The sequence below is a fragment of the Neovison vison genome, chromosome 2, assembly GCF_020171115.1.
Source record: "Neovison vison isolate M4711 chromosome 2, ASM_NN_V1, whole genome shotgun sequence".
Classification (NCBI taxonomy): domain Eukaryota; kingdom Metazoa; phylum Chordata; class Mammalia; order Carnivora; family Mustelidae; genus Neogale; species Neogale vison.
The window spans coordinates 152,417,942-152,431,070 of NC_058092.1; the positions used below are offsets into that span (position 1 = coordinate 152,417,942).

Here is a 13,129-nt window from a genome sequence, read left to right on the forward strand (position 1 = left end):
ACTGAATTCTTACTTATCCAGGTTCGAGCACTCACTGCAGGGTTACTATGTTTCTGGTACTTTGTTTGGTGTGTAGGATACAAAATGAATTAAAGCGTAGCCCTGATTCTTAAGGTGTGCATAGGCTGCGGCAGAAACAAACACGTTCATCCATTCACACGATAGTTCACTGAGCAGTTGCTTCAGACACTAGCAGGAGCTGTGAGACAGTTAACCTGACACGTTCATTGTGTACTTTTCTCTCTTGATGTTTTAGAGCAGGGTGCGTGGCTTTGAGCCAGCTCAGCTGCTTTTTTGGTCATGTGACTTTGGGGCAAATTCCTTAACCTCCCCCATTCTTGGTTTCCTCTTTCTTAAAATGAGAAAAATAATAGCACATCATTTATGAGTTGTCTTGAGGATTAAATGTATTAATACATATAGAAAAATATTACCACGTCTTCTTTATAGTAAATATGATGGGTAACTGTTAGCCACTATTATTGCTACAGTGGAAGGTTTGGAGAATACACAAGTAGAAGCTGGTATAATTCGGGGCATTGGGAGTGGCTTATTGGAAATGCCCTGTAATTTGGGTCCTCATGGAGGAATTAGAGATGGTCAGCCTGGTAGTAAGCATTTCTCTCTTTTCTTAAGGATTTATTTATTTGAGAAAAAGAGAGTGAGAGTGCATGCATGCGAGTTGGGGTGGGGGGAGCAGAGGGAGAGAGAGAATTCTAAGCAGATTCTCTGGCCAGCGTGGAGCCCTACTTGGGGATCGATCTCATGACCCATGATATCATGACCTGAGCTGAAATCAGGAGTTGGGCCCTTAACTGAGCCACCCAGGTGCCCCTCAATAGCGTTTCTTGAGCGTGAAGTAGGTAGAAGAGCACGTGCTGGGATTAGTGTGATTAAAGACAATAATGTCATACCTCCTCCCCACCACCCCTGGCCCTCAAATCTCTCACGGTGGGAGGCGGCTGGAAACATAAACCTGCAATTACATCACGACATGACAAACGCAGTGTTAGTGATATGTGAGGATGCTCTGGGAATTTGGAAGCGGGTCACCTGCCTGAGTTGGGGGTGAGTGTTGGTGGTGGGAGTGAGGTGTTAAGAAACGACTATTGGGAGAGGTGACATTTGAACAGTGTCCCAAAAGGAACTGTGTCCAGTCATGTGGAGTAGAGGTAAGGGCTCTCTGGATGATGGAAGGGCTTTTGAAAGGGCAAAGTGAGAGCACGTGATGTGTTTTAGGGACTTCCAAATTCAGGTGTATATGGGGCATGTGGGAGATGGGGCTGGAGAAGTTGGAAAGGGCCACCTCACAAGGCATCTTGGATGTCACATTAAAATAGTGAAACATGATTCTGAGGGCTGTGGCCACCAGTGGTTTGGTTTCAGGAAGAGCATCTTGGTAGCAGCATGGAGCGTGTATTGGAGTGGAGAGTGATTTAGGCGGGAGGCTGCTGCTGTTATCTTAGTAAGAAAAGAGAACAGTCGAAAACGAAGGTATTGTTTGGGGACAAAGGAGTGGGGACACTAGAATTTTAGAAATACTTGGGAAGAAGTAAGGATGCTGGGGGAATGAGGACAATGGCTTAAGTTTGTAAAAGTGTAGAGTCAGACTGATGCCTGGGTATGCCAATGGAGATGTCTGGCAGGGAGTTGGGTAGATAGGTTGGGGGCTCAGGAGAGAGATCTGGGCAGGAGATACAGATTTTTTTTCTGATCATTAGCATGTAAATAGTAGCCCAATCTCTAGTTTTAATGAAGTTACTCCAGTAAAATTTATAAAGTGAGAAGAGCAGGGGCCTGGAGATGTAACTGTGGAAACAGGTCAGGAGGGGGAAGAGGAGTCTTCCTTCAAAGAGGTGGAGAAAAGAAAACAGGAAGAAGTTACGTCATGAGAAAATGAGACCTGGAGGAAGACAGCACTTCAGGAAAAGGAAATCCTCAACCATCAAGGACGGAAAAGGCAGCTCTGTTGTTAGAAGACCACTTGCCCACCATGTTCCATGTGGCTGGGACACGGGGCACAGTAGGGGGAATTCGCTAGGAGGCTGGTTGGCTTTCAACAGAGGCTGAGAAGCCTTCAGTGCACGTTCTGGAGCCGGGCTTTATTCTGTAGGTAACAGAGCACGAAACATAGGCCAACTTATGAATATGTTTCTAATAAGTCATTTTTTAAAATGGAGGTAAAGCTTACATGCACTGAAATGCCTAGATCTCAAGGATTCATTTCAAGGATTTTTGACAAGTGTGAAACCTGTGTGACCGACACCCTAATCAAGGAAAATATTTCCATTACCTCAGGAAGTTCCCTGGTGCCCTGTTCTATTTTAATCTCCACTTCCTGTAGGCAAGTACCATTCTCATTTCTACCCAAAAGATTACTTGTGTCTATTCTTGAACTTCACATACATGGAATCATGCAGTATGTAAACCTTGTTCTCTGGCTTCTTTTGTTCAACATAATGTTTTTGAGATTTACCCATGTTCTTGCACGCATTAGTAATTTGCTATGGCTGAACAGCAAGCATTATTATATGGGCAGATCACAACTTATCTGTTCCTCCATCAAGGGACGTTTCAGTTGTGATAAACTTTTGGTTATAATGACTAATGTTGGCAACAACATTCCTGTACAAACATTTCTGTCGTAATATGTTTTCATTTATTTGAAGCAAATATCCAGGGGTGGAGGTATAAACGTCATTAAAGACAGCTTCCTGGAGCACCTGGGTGGCTCAGTGGGTTAATGCCTCTGCCTTTGGCTCAGGTCATGATCCTAGGGTTCTGGGATCGAGCCCCGCGTCGGGCTCTCTGCTCCGCAGGGAACCTGCTTTCTCCCCTCTCTCTCTCTGCCTGCCTCTCTGCCTACTTGTGATTTCTCTCTGTCAAATAAATAAAATCTTTAAAAAAAAAAAAAAAGACAGCTTCCCAAAGTGAGTCCTTGGCTCTTTTCAATCTTTGAAGTTTTAGCTATTCAAAGGGGTGTGGAAAGGTATCTTTTTGATGGTTTAATTTGCATTTCTCTAACAACGAATACTGAACACCTTTTCAGAGGTCTGCATTTGCATGTCTTCATTTGATAGTTTTGTCCATTTTTGTTTATTAGGCATATGAGAAATGTATCTTGAAGGCAATGGATATTTATTCTGAGTGAGTTTACAATAGAAGCATTTGTGCATTCTGTCAATGAAGAAAATGGACAGAAAGATGGGAAAAAAATCTTGCATCCATGATGTTTAGTAACTTTAAATTTAGATAACTTTAAGTTACATAAAATCCAAAATATAAAATGACTTTATGTAAAAGTAACCTTAACTTTAAGTAACTTTAAATTACACCTTATCAATTATGTTTATTACATGTCAAACTTTTTGAAGGTGGGGTATTATTTTCTCCATTCACTATGGGAGAGATCTCTATGTTAGAAAGCAAAGAAAACCCAAGTCACAGATTCAGTTTGCCTGGGAACCAAACCAGTAAGAGCCATGCTAACCCGAGACTCTTTGTCTGTAGCAGTAGATGCTGTCACAAACACAGAAAATACATGGATGGTCAGTTTTTGGGATTGCACAGGGGTACACAAGCACTGTGTAGAAACATCTGCATTCTACAGTCAGCTTTGGACACTGACTGCAAAGGCCGGGTGGGCCTCTTTTTATCAGCCCTGCCTGTCCCTAACACATAGCTAAAGTACTTTTCAGGGCCAGATCCACTGTGTCAATCTCTTTGGGCGGGGGGTGGGGGCAGCCTGTGCCTTTTTGGAAAATAAGCTCTTAAGTGGCTGAGAGCTGCCTCAGGTGTACCTCTGGCCTGAGCTCTCAGGAACACCTGCTTGATTTAGGGCCCCGGCAGGCCAATCGTCAATTAGGATCCGGTGGAGCTGGAGCGCGCACTCCAGCATCTTTTAACGAGGGGCACCTTCTAAAAAAAACAGTGAGGGTGGGGCGAGGTGGACCCGCTGCAGGCGGTGTAGCTGACACGTGCCCAGAGCGCGCGCGGAGCGGGATGGGGCGGGGCTGCAGCCCCCTCCCAGCGGGCGCCCGGGCACCGCGCACGCGCACGCACTCGCGCACGCCCATCGTTTGGGCGCCGGGTGGCCGCGGCGGGGCGCGCACGGCAAATGGAGCGGGTCCTCGCGGAAACGCTGCTGTCCCAGAGCCGGGACCCTCGGGGCCTGCTCGGGGCGCTGTGCCGCGGGGAGGCGTCCGCGGAGCGCGTGGAGACGCTGCGCTTCCTGCTGCAGCGCCTCGAGGACGCGGAGGAGCGCGGTGGCGGTGGGGGTGCGGGCGCGCTCCCGGAGGCGGCGCGCGAGGTCGCCGCCGGGTTCCTGGTGCCGCTGCTGCGGAGCCAGCGCGGGCGCCCTGCGGGCGGCCCGGACCCGGACCTGCCGGCCCGGGACCGCCGGCGCGTGTTGAAGGCCGCGACCGCCGCCTTGCGCTCGTGCGCCCGCCTCGCTGGGGGCCCGCAGCTGGCGGCCGCCCTGGCGGAGGAGGCGCTGCGCGACCTTGTGGCCGGGGGGCCCGCGGCCGGCGCGGAGGCGGCGGTGGAGGTGCTGGCGGCGGTGGGGCCCTGCCTGCGGCCCCGCGAGGACGGGCCGCTCCTGGAGCGGGTGGCGCAGGCCGCCCTCGCCTTGGCGCTGGGCGCCGACGGGGAGCGGGACGAGGCCGGGCCGGCGGAGGATGCGGCGGCGCTGGCGGCCGCGAGGCTGCTGCCGGCGCTGGGCCAGTGCGGCGGGGCGGCGCTGCGGGCCGTCTGGGCCGGGCTGGTCGCGGCCGGGGCGCCCTCGGGGCCGGGCCGCGTCGGGCCGCGGCTGCTGGTGCTAAGCGCCCTGGCCGAGAGGCTGCTGCCCGAGCCCGGCGCCGACCACGGCCCCCGAGCGGGCGAGGAGGACCCAGACGCGCGGCGCTGCTGGCGCTTCTGGAGGACGGTGCAGGCGGGGCTGGCGCGGGCCCCCGACGCGCTGACGCGCAAGCGGGCGCGCTACCTGCTGCAGAGGGCGGTGGAGGTGTCGGCGGAGCGCGGCGCGCCCTGCGCCTGCGGCCCCCGGGAAGGAACCGGTACTGCCCTCCCCGCTTTCGTCCCATCCCCTTTGGCCTTCTGGGGAGGGGGGGGGGGTGCTCCTGCTTCCGAAACCAGCTCTCCGCCCTCCGTGCGCGTGTGTGTCCGGTAACCCCAAAGCCTGGAAACCTTGGGAACTTCACCCTGGGGTGGTCTCCAGGCGGCACGAATCTCGGCAGCTGCGAACAGTCCGCGCTTCCTCACCTTTCTGACCCAGAGCGGGGCGCGGCCCTGAGCCGGGGAATGGTGAGGAACGTGGCTGAGTCCGAGCAGAGCTTGACAGCCCCAATCTGAGCCATCTCGGGGTAGGTCCCTGCTCACAGGGAGGAAGGGCTCGTGTCCATCAAGTTGAAAGACCAGTGGGTTGGGTTGTGCACGGTACAATTCTGCCCTAGGAATCATCACACTCCGGAACTTTCCCTTGGTAGTTCTCTTTGAAAAATGTTTGGTCCTAAAGTAGTCCTTTGGAGGGTGTTTTTGCTATTGATTTAATAGGGTGAGTCCAGTTTTAAGTAATTTTTAAAAATCTTTTGAGACTATGCTTCCTACTCCTTGACAAAACGAGAGTGGCCCAGCTACCAAGGACTCCCTTCAGTGCGGTACTTACTGTGGATTGGTTTGTTCGCTGAAATGTGGGAAAGTGCCCTTCAGTCATCTTTCTGAGCTGTCCAAGACCAAGATAGAATGATTCAAAATTGTCCCCATAGAGGGGTGCCTGGGTGGCTCAGTGGGTTGAGTCTCTGCCTTCGGCTCAGGTCATGATCTCAGGGTCCTGGGATCGAGCCCCGCATTGGGCTCTCTGCTCGCTGGGGATCCTGCTTCCCCCCTCTCTCTGCCTGCCTCTCTGCCTACTTGTGATCTCTGTCTGTCAAATAAATACAATCTTTAAAAAAGGAAAAGAAAAAAAGTCCCCATAGATAATTTCTGCCTGTTTAACTGTACCCCCTCTTACTGGTAAGGAGTTTTTTGTTTGGTTGAAGTTGGGAGTAGATCATGTTTGTCTACAACGTTAGTAAATATTTTGGCAGTCCACAAAGTAGTGATCATCCCAGGAGAGTTTTCACCGGAGAACACTTTTTAAATGGCCAAAATTGACCATTAAATGGTCATTTATTTTAAAGAGTCATTCTACAGAGTTTTAAAGATGAGCAGTGGTCTCTGCTTCCTGCCCCCTCAGAGAGCGACCACTTGTACCTCTTTTAGCTGATTATTTTGGACTTACCTCTGTCTTCCAGTAATCTGGGTAAATCAACATCATTTGCCACAGTTACACTTCAGTTAAATGTAAGTTCAACGTTTACAAAGTTATGACTGAAGATGTTCACAGATGACCCATGTAGTAAATTACGATTTTTTTCCCCCTTCCTGCAGGTTTTTTTTTTCCTGAAATTAGGTCATTTACAGATTAGTTTGGTTCTCTCTATATTTATCATGAATTCAGCCTTGAAGTGTTAGCTCATCCTCTAAATCTTTCTTATACAAATCCAATCATTTTCTCCAAGACGTCTCTCCTAGATTCCCCTTATAAGCTCAGCCTGGTGTGTGGCTGTCAGTTCTCATCTCTGTCCTCATCTGATGCTTGGCTTGGAATTCTTGTTTCCTGGAGTTCAAACTTTTATCTTTTTTTGGTTTTCTCACTCGTTTTGGTGTAGGCATCATCCAGAGGTAAAAATTTTTATCAGAGCATGTCTGATATGTTTTTGAAGATTATTTATTTTAGAGAGCGAGAGAGCATGCGAGCTGGGGTTGGGAGAGGGATAAGCAGACTCCCTGCTGAGCGTGCCCCTCCCCCCACCTGACCTGACATGGGGCTCCATTCCAGGACCCGGAGAGATTATGACCAGAGCCTAAACCAAGAGTCAGATGCTTAACTTCCAAGCCACCCAGGTGCCCCTGATGTGTTTTTCTTTCTTTTATTTCCATCTGACAATTAATTTCCATTCCCTGAAAATCCCCAGCTGTTCACACAGGTTGTCTACCTTCTCCCCTAGATCCTTTAACACGTGAGTCCTAATCCTGTATGAGTCCTCTGCATGAGCCATCTCTGAGTTTGGTTTTGTTTTTCCTTTTATCTCTGGGCAAGGGGGTCACTCTTATCAGTAGAGTGAAATGGATCTCTGTGTCTAGGGATGGGCGCCCTCCTCTTCTCTGAGGCCATTAGTGTTGGGGGTTGGGTCACGCGAGTTTATGGTGAAGCTGGATTTGGGTCTTGCTGCCATGGCCGTGGGGTGTTGCTCCCTTGGGTTTAGTGGGAAGCCAGGAGTCCCTAAAGGATTTTCCTCTGTGTTCTTGTCTTCTGAGGCCTTTGATGCTAACAACACAGTTGGGGTCCTTCCCTCAAGGGTAGACGGCTGATGTCCGTTACTTGGTACAAGGCTTGAGATGGTCGAGGGGGTGGTACTTTTCATCTCTTCTGCTCCATCCTCTTCTTAGGCCTGGTGTGCCTGAACCTCAGGCTTCCATCCAGCTCCCTCCTCGGTGGCATATAATCTTGGGTCCTACTTGGTGAAGGGTGTAGAGTTCCCTCACCCTCTCCCGTGGTGGCTGCATTCTGCTTCTGCCTGTGGTAGGACTTGACTGCTGGTTCCCTGCCATCCCCCACGGCAGCAGACCTGCTTCATATCCCCCCCAACCCCGCTGGGATTCTGCACATGAGGGGTTTCCTCCTGTTGGTGCAGGGTTGGGCAAGCACGTTTTCTCTCCATCTCCCAGGGCAGCCAGTGTTTGCCTGGTGTCAGGACAGGGACAGGCGTGGGGATGTGGCAGGGCTTCCTCCAGGGGCAGACGGCTTTGGTCTCCCGTTTGAGGAGGATCCTGGGGGCAGACAGGCTTCAGCACTTGACCACCACTTTGTACAGGTGTAGGGCTGGGCTGGCGTGTTTCCGTTAGTCCCGCTGTCCTCTCAGACCTGCTCCTGCCCTGCACGCCTGTGCTCCAGTCTGTTGCCTTTCCTGCCGTCTTCCTCAGATCACTTGGGGGAGATGCCTAAGGAAGAGAGCTGGTGAGTGATCGCGGACTCCCTTGGGGTTCCCGGGGTTCTAGGCTGTCAAACTAGCCCACACCACGCCTTGGAAAAAACAAACCTTCATTGGGTTCTTTTTTTTCTTTTTTTAAAAAAGATTTTATTTTAGATTGAGAAAGAGCTTGAGCAGGGGGAAAGGGAGAGAATCAGACTTCACACTGAGCATGTGGGCTCGATCCCACGACCCTGAGGTCATGGCCTGAGCGGAACCCAAGAAATAGACACTTAACCAACTGTGCCACCCAGGTGCCCCTGCTTGTTGTTGTTTTTTTTTTAAAACATTTTTAGTGACCACCTCTTCTTCCTGCTTTTGGCCAGAGATAGATTGAGTTCGAGTGTCTTGTGTGTTCTTAGAGGCCTTCTGCCCTGTGCAGTTCTGATCCCCTGGAAGCATTGTCGTCTCAGGTGTCAGGGTTTAGGACTGTGTGTCCAGCCTTTTCTCTTTGTTCGTATGGCAGGAATGTTCTTCTGTAAGTGGAAACTGAGACCAAGCTTGTCTAACTGCCTTTGTTTTCCCATCACATTTATTTATGGTTCGATGGAGGTGGGGGTGGAATTCTAGCTTAAAAAACATTTCCATTCAGAATTTCGAAGGCACTGATCTATTACCTTAGGAGCTCGAGCTTCCGGTGTTGCTGTCGAGCTGTCAGAAACCGTTCCGAATCGTGTTTGTTTGTACATGTTCCATTTCTTCTGCATGGAAGTTAGTGGGCCCAGGTGCCTTCCTTCTCAAGTTTCACAGTTTTGGTACCTGTCAATTTTCGTCCTTGCCCTGGGCACTCGGTGGACCTGGTCAGTCCGGAAATCATGATCTTCTGAGAACTTTTCCTGAATTACTTTCTTTGCTCCCTTCCTTTCTGCTTTTGGTTCTCTTGTTAGATATTGAAGCTCCTGGACTGGTTATCAAAGCATCTTTTCTGTCCTGTTTCCTATGATTTTGTCTCTTGGTTCTAGTCCCTGGGTGACCCCCTCAACTTTATTTCCAGTCCTTTCTTTGAGTTTCTGGGTTTTTCTATCAAATTTTTATTCTCATGTGATCTTTTTTTTCTTATAATATCCCCTTATTATTCGTAGCCTGTTCTTATGACAACATGAGGTTTTCTTCCTCTGGCATATTTTTGTTCTCTCCAAATTTCCTCTGTTTGTTTTGGTCTTGATCTTTATGTGGGTGTTTCCCCAGATGGCTGGTGATCTTAGATACCTGCTTATACTTAAGAATAAGGAACCAATGGGGGTCCCGTGTGGCTCAATCGATTGAGCTTCATCTCTTGGTTTCTGCTCAGGTCATGATCTCAGAGTTGTGGGTTTGGACCCTGCTTTAGGCTCCACACTTGGCCAGGAGTTTGCTTGAGGATTTCTCTTCTTCTCCCTCTGCCCTTCCTCCTGCTCACTCGTGAGCTCTTTCTCTTTCTCTCAAATAAATAAATCTTTAATAAAGAAAATGAATAAGGAACCTCAAATCCGAACACATAAGTGGTTCTTGCTGACTGTGAGCTTCACGGCAAGGTGATCTGGCCGAGCCCCACAGTACTGGGTAATCTCTGACAGTAGTATTTTCACGTTTTCCCTCTTGGGCTGGCCAGATTCCACAGAGACCTTCTAGTCTGTTGCTGCATAGTGAAGGCCAGACCAGCATCCTGGGACCTGAGGGGCCCTGGTGGTGGAAGGGGCAGGTAGAAGGGGTGGGGGTCTCAGCATCCAAGGTGCGTACATGTTCGCTTACTCTCGACCCTAGTAGGGTCCAATGCATCTCAATCTAGAGACCCACAAGTTTACCTTCTCCAGAGAATAAATTCCAGGCTTTTTCATGCTCAGAGCACAGGAAAGGGCACTGAGGATCTGTTTCTTAACACACCGAACAAAATTCTTTTTAGTTTAGCCTTGCTTTTCCCCTCCACTTAGGGAGCAACTTTTGTTCCTTAAGTCTGGAGAGCTGAGTTCAAGTGTAAATTGTGTTTCTTTTTGGCTTTCCATGTGCCACCTTATGTTCACTTTTCCTGAGTATGCTTGACTTTTCTCTGATCTTCAAACTTAGTTTCACTGGTGTTGGCTTCTGGGTTTTTGCCATTCTTTTGGGTTTTTGCCTTTGAAAAATCCTTGACTATTATCGTGAGGTTCTTAAGGAGAGAAAGTGGGTTTTAAGTGTTCAAATCCGTGACTCTTGCTGAGAACTCTGAAACGGTAATCTTAGTTAAAACGAGAACAAAAAACAAAAACCTTTTGAGATTCTTATTAGCCCAAGTCTACTATCTATGCTTTGATACAGGGATGCCCTCCATTATTAGAGGATACAGTATTGGCTAATGGTGGCATTATTTTTAAAATATCTTTAAGAAACCTATGAAATCTACAAAAAGAAGGAACTAATTTTCCTTTTTAAACCCTATCAGGCCCAAGTCTGTTTTGGTGGTCTGAGAAGAAGAAAGATGAGCTGCTAAAGTTTTGGGAAAACTATATTTTAATTTTGGAAACTCTAGAAGGAAATCAGGTAAGAGTTTTCGTATTTTATCAGATCCTGTGTAGATGGAGTTTTAATTTTTTTCAAACAGTCTGTAAAAGCAATGCAGAAACACTAATTTGGATAAAGCATAATAAGATACAAATGTACTTTGTTTTCTGGCATAAATTTAATTTTTTTTAATTTTTTTTAAGATTTTATTCATTTATCTGACAGAGATCACAAGTAGGCAGAGAGGCAGGCAGAGAGAGAGAGAGAGAGGAGGAAGCAGGCTCCCCGCCAAGCAGGGAGCCCGATGTGGGACTCGATCCCAGGACCCCGAGATCATGACCCGAGCCGAAGGCAGCGGCTTAACCCACCGAGCCACCCAGGCGCCCCCTGGCATAAATTTAATTTAAAGCTGAATGTTAACTCAGGAATTAAAGCATACTTTTAATTGACTTAAATTGTCACTTGAAGAGTTTTAGTCTTGTTCTGCCCTCGACGTTTACTTCTGAAGTGAAGTTTTTAGTTTCTCAAACTAAACATAAACTTTGAAGATTATGAATAATCTTCAAAGAAATACAGATTTAGGAAAATGTTACTTAAGGCAACTTGAGGTAGATTCTTAAGTAAATAATTGCCCTTCAATTTTGTAGGCCTGCCTGCCTTCCTTTCTTCCTTCTTTCCTCCTTCCTGTTTTATTTCTTAGAGCTGTGTGTACTAGTCCTACAAGTGGGAACCTGAAAAATCATTTTCAGTTAACTTTGAATTAGTTTTTGTAGAATGTTTAAGTTGAGTTCAATCTCTTAAGATGACTAAGCTAGTACAGTGGTTCTCAACCTTCAACATTCCTTAGAATTACCTAGATGGCTTGTTAAAGTACAAATCGCTGGGTCTGGTCTCCAGAGTTTCTGATTCAGGAGGTCTGGGGGCGGGGCCAGGAAGTCAGGTGTTTCTCCAGTTCCCAGATGATGCCTCTGCCGCTGGGGCAATCACTCCTGGAGACCCAGGGTGGTGCAGGGCCTCCCGACTGTCAGCTGCAGACCTCTGAGGGTCTTGCTGTCCCAGTACTCATTGTTAGCTATCATCCCAAGTGTGCACTGGGCCTTGTTCGTGGACTGAAAGAATTACTCACTTGCGAAATGTACATGAGGAATAAAGAAAGCATTTCCAAATTCAAATACACTTTTACAGTTTTCCTTTATCAGTAGATACATTAAGACTCCATAATTTATTAGAAACTCTAATTTACCTACATTTGCCTACAGTATTCTGGCCCTACTCTATTCTACCCTACATGTGACCTTGAACATCTTTTGAGTGCCTCCAGAGAATTTTTTTTGCCCTCTTTGTAATGTGTTGGTATTATCAGGCCTGGCTATTTCCCAGGGCACTTGAGGATTACATGACATAACGCTTTATGATAACACTGTACAAATGTGACGTTACTGTCACCATATCCTAGGTCGTGCTCATTAGCTTTGCCACACACAGCCTTGCAGCCGGAATTCATAGGATATAAAAACCGGAAAAATCAGGCACCTTCTGCGTAGTAGGGCTACTATTGTACAATAGATGAAAATAAGTTTCATCCGAATTTTTGAAGTTTATCTTAATTATTAAAGGTTTTTATTTCATATGTTTTTTTTTGTTTTTGTTTTTGTTTTCAGATCCACGTTATAAAGCCGGTTTTACCAAAGCTAAACAGTCTGTTTGAATATGCAGTGTCAGAGGAAAACGGTAATGGCTACTTGTATTTTGATTTGTATAACGTTTATAGCTTTTTTCCTCCTTGATTTTGTAAATAATTCAATGCATTATAGAGAATCTGGAAGAACCTTCAAGGTGTAACAGGAGATATGCATCTGCTGCCACCAAGAGAACAGCTGTTCACATTCCAGATTGGTGCCTTCCGGACTGACTGTTCCTAACGTTCTGGCTTATCGAGCAGTGTGTCCAGATGCGTTTACCTGTATCCTGAAGTAGGCTTCGAGAACACATCTTTAAATGCGCAGTTTGCCGTAATTTAGCGATATGGTTAATTTTGTAAACTTCTAATCATGGGGCATTTGAAACACAGAAGGGAGGAATAAGTAAAGTGAGCCCCACCGCCCAGCTTCAGCGGGGACCAGCCCATGGCTGGCCTGTGCCTCCCCCACCCCCTCTGCCCGCCATGGATCCTGAAGCACACCCCAACCCCGACAGCAGACCCTGTTGTCTGAAGTCATTTGAGTGTGCACCCTTCACAGATGAGGGCTCTTTAGGAATGTTTTGATGATGGTATATTCTACATTTTTCGTGATGTCTCTTTGGTATTATATATTAACTGCTCTCCATTCTTATTCTCTCTCTGTTTCATTGTTCATGACTTTCTTGGGATTTCAGTTACTATTCTAGATCTTGGACTTCTAGGAAGATTCCAAGATACAATTTTAAGTGTGGATGTTAAGCCTTTAATCAGTACTGCGTTTTGGGAGCTTCTTGAGAGAAATAGAAAGAAACTGGAGCTTCCTAACATTATTTCATGAGACTGGGCTTGTATCAACAAAACAGCTAAATGTAGTTTTGTGTGTTTGGTTTGCATATGAATGATGAGCTGCTGCACTGTCATG

The 13,129-nt window shown here is 47.5% G+C and overlaps 1 protein-coding gene across 1 annotated transcript in view; it reads left to right on the top strand.

Annotated features, from left to right (window-relative positions):
- The first annotated feature begins 4,084 nt into the window (after positions 1-4,084).
- Positions 4,085-13,129, top strand: part of TARBP1 (TAR (HIV-1) RNA binding protein 1) — an 83,683-nt gene continuing 74,638 nt past the window's right edge. The window contains exons 1-3 of the mRNA XM_044239341.1: positions 4,085-5,054; positions 10,468-10,565; positions 12,188-12,257. Of these exons, the coding sequence (XP_044095276.1) occupies positions 4,118-5,054; positions 10,468-10,565; positions 12,188-12,257 (1,105 nt within the window). The 5' untranslated portion in view covers positions 4,085-4,117. The remainder of the gene's footprint in view (positions 5,055-10,467; positions 10,566-12,187; positions 12,258-13,129) is intronic.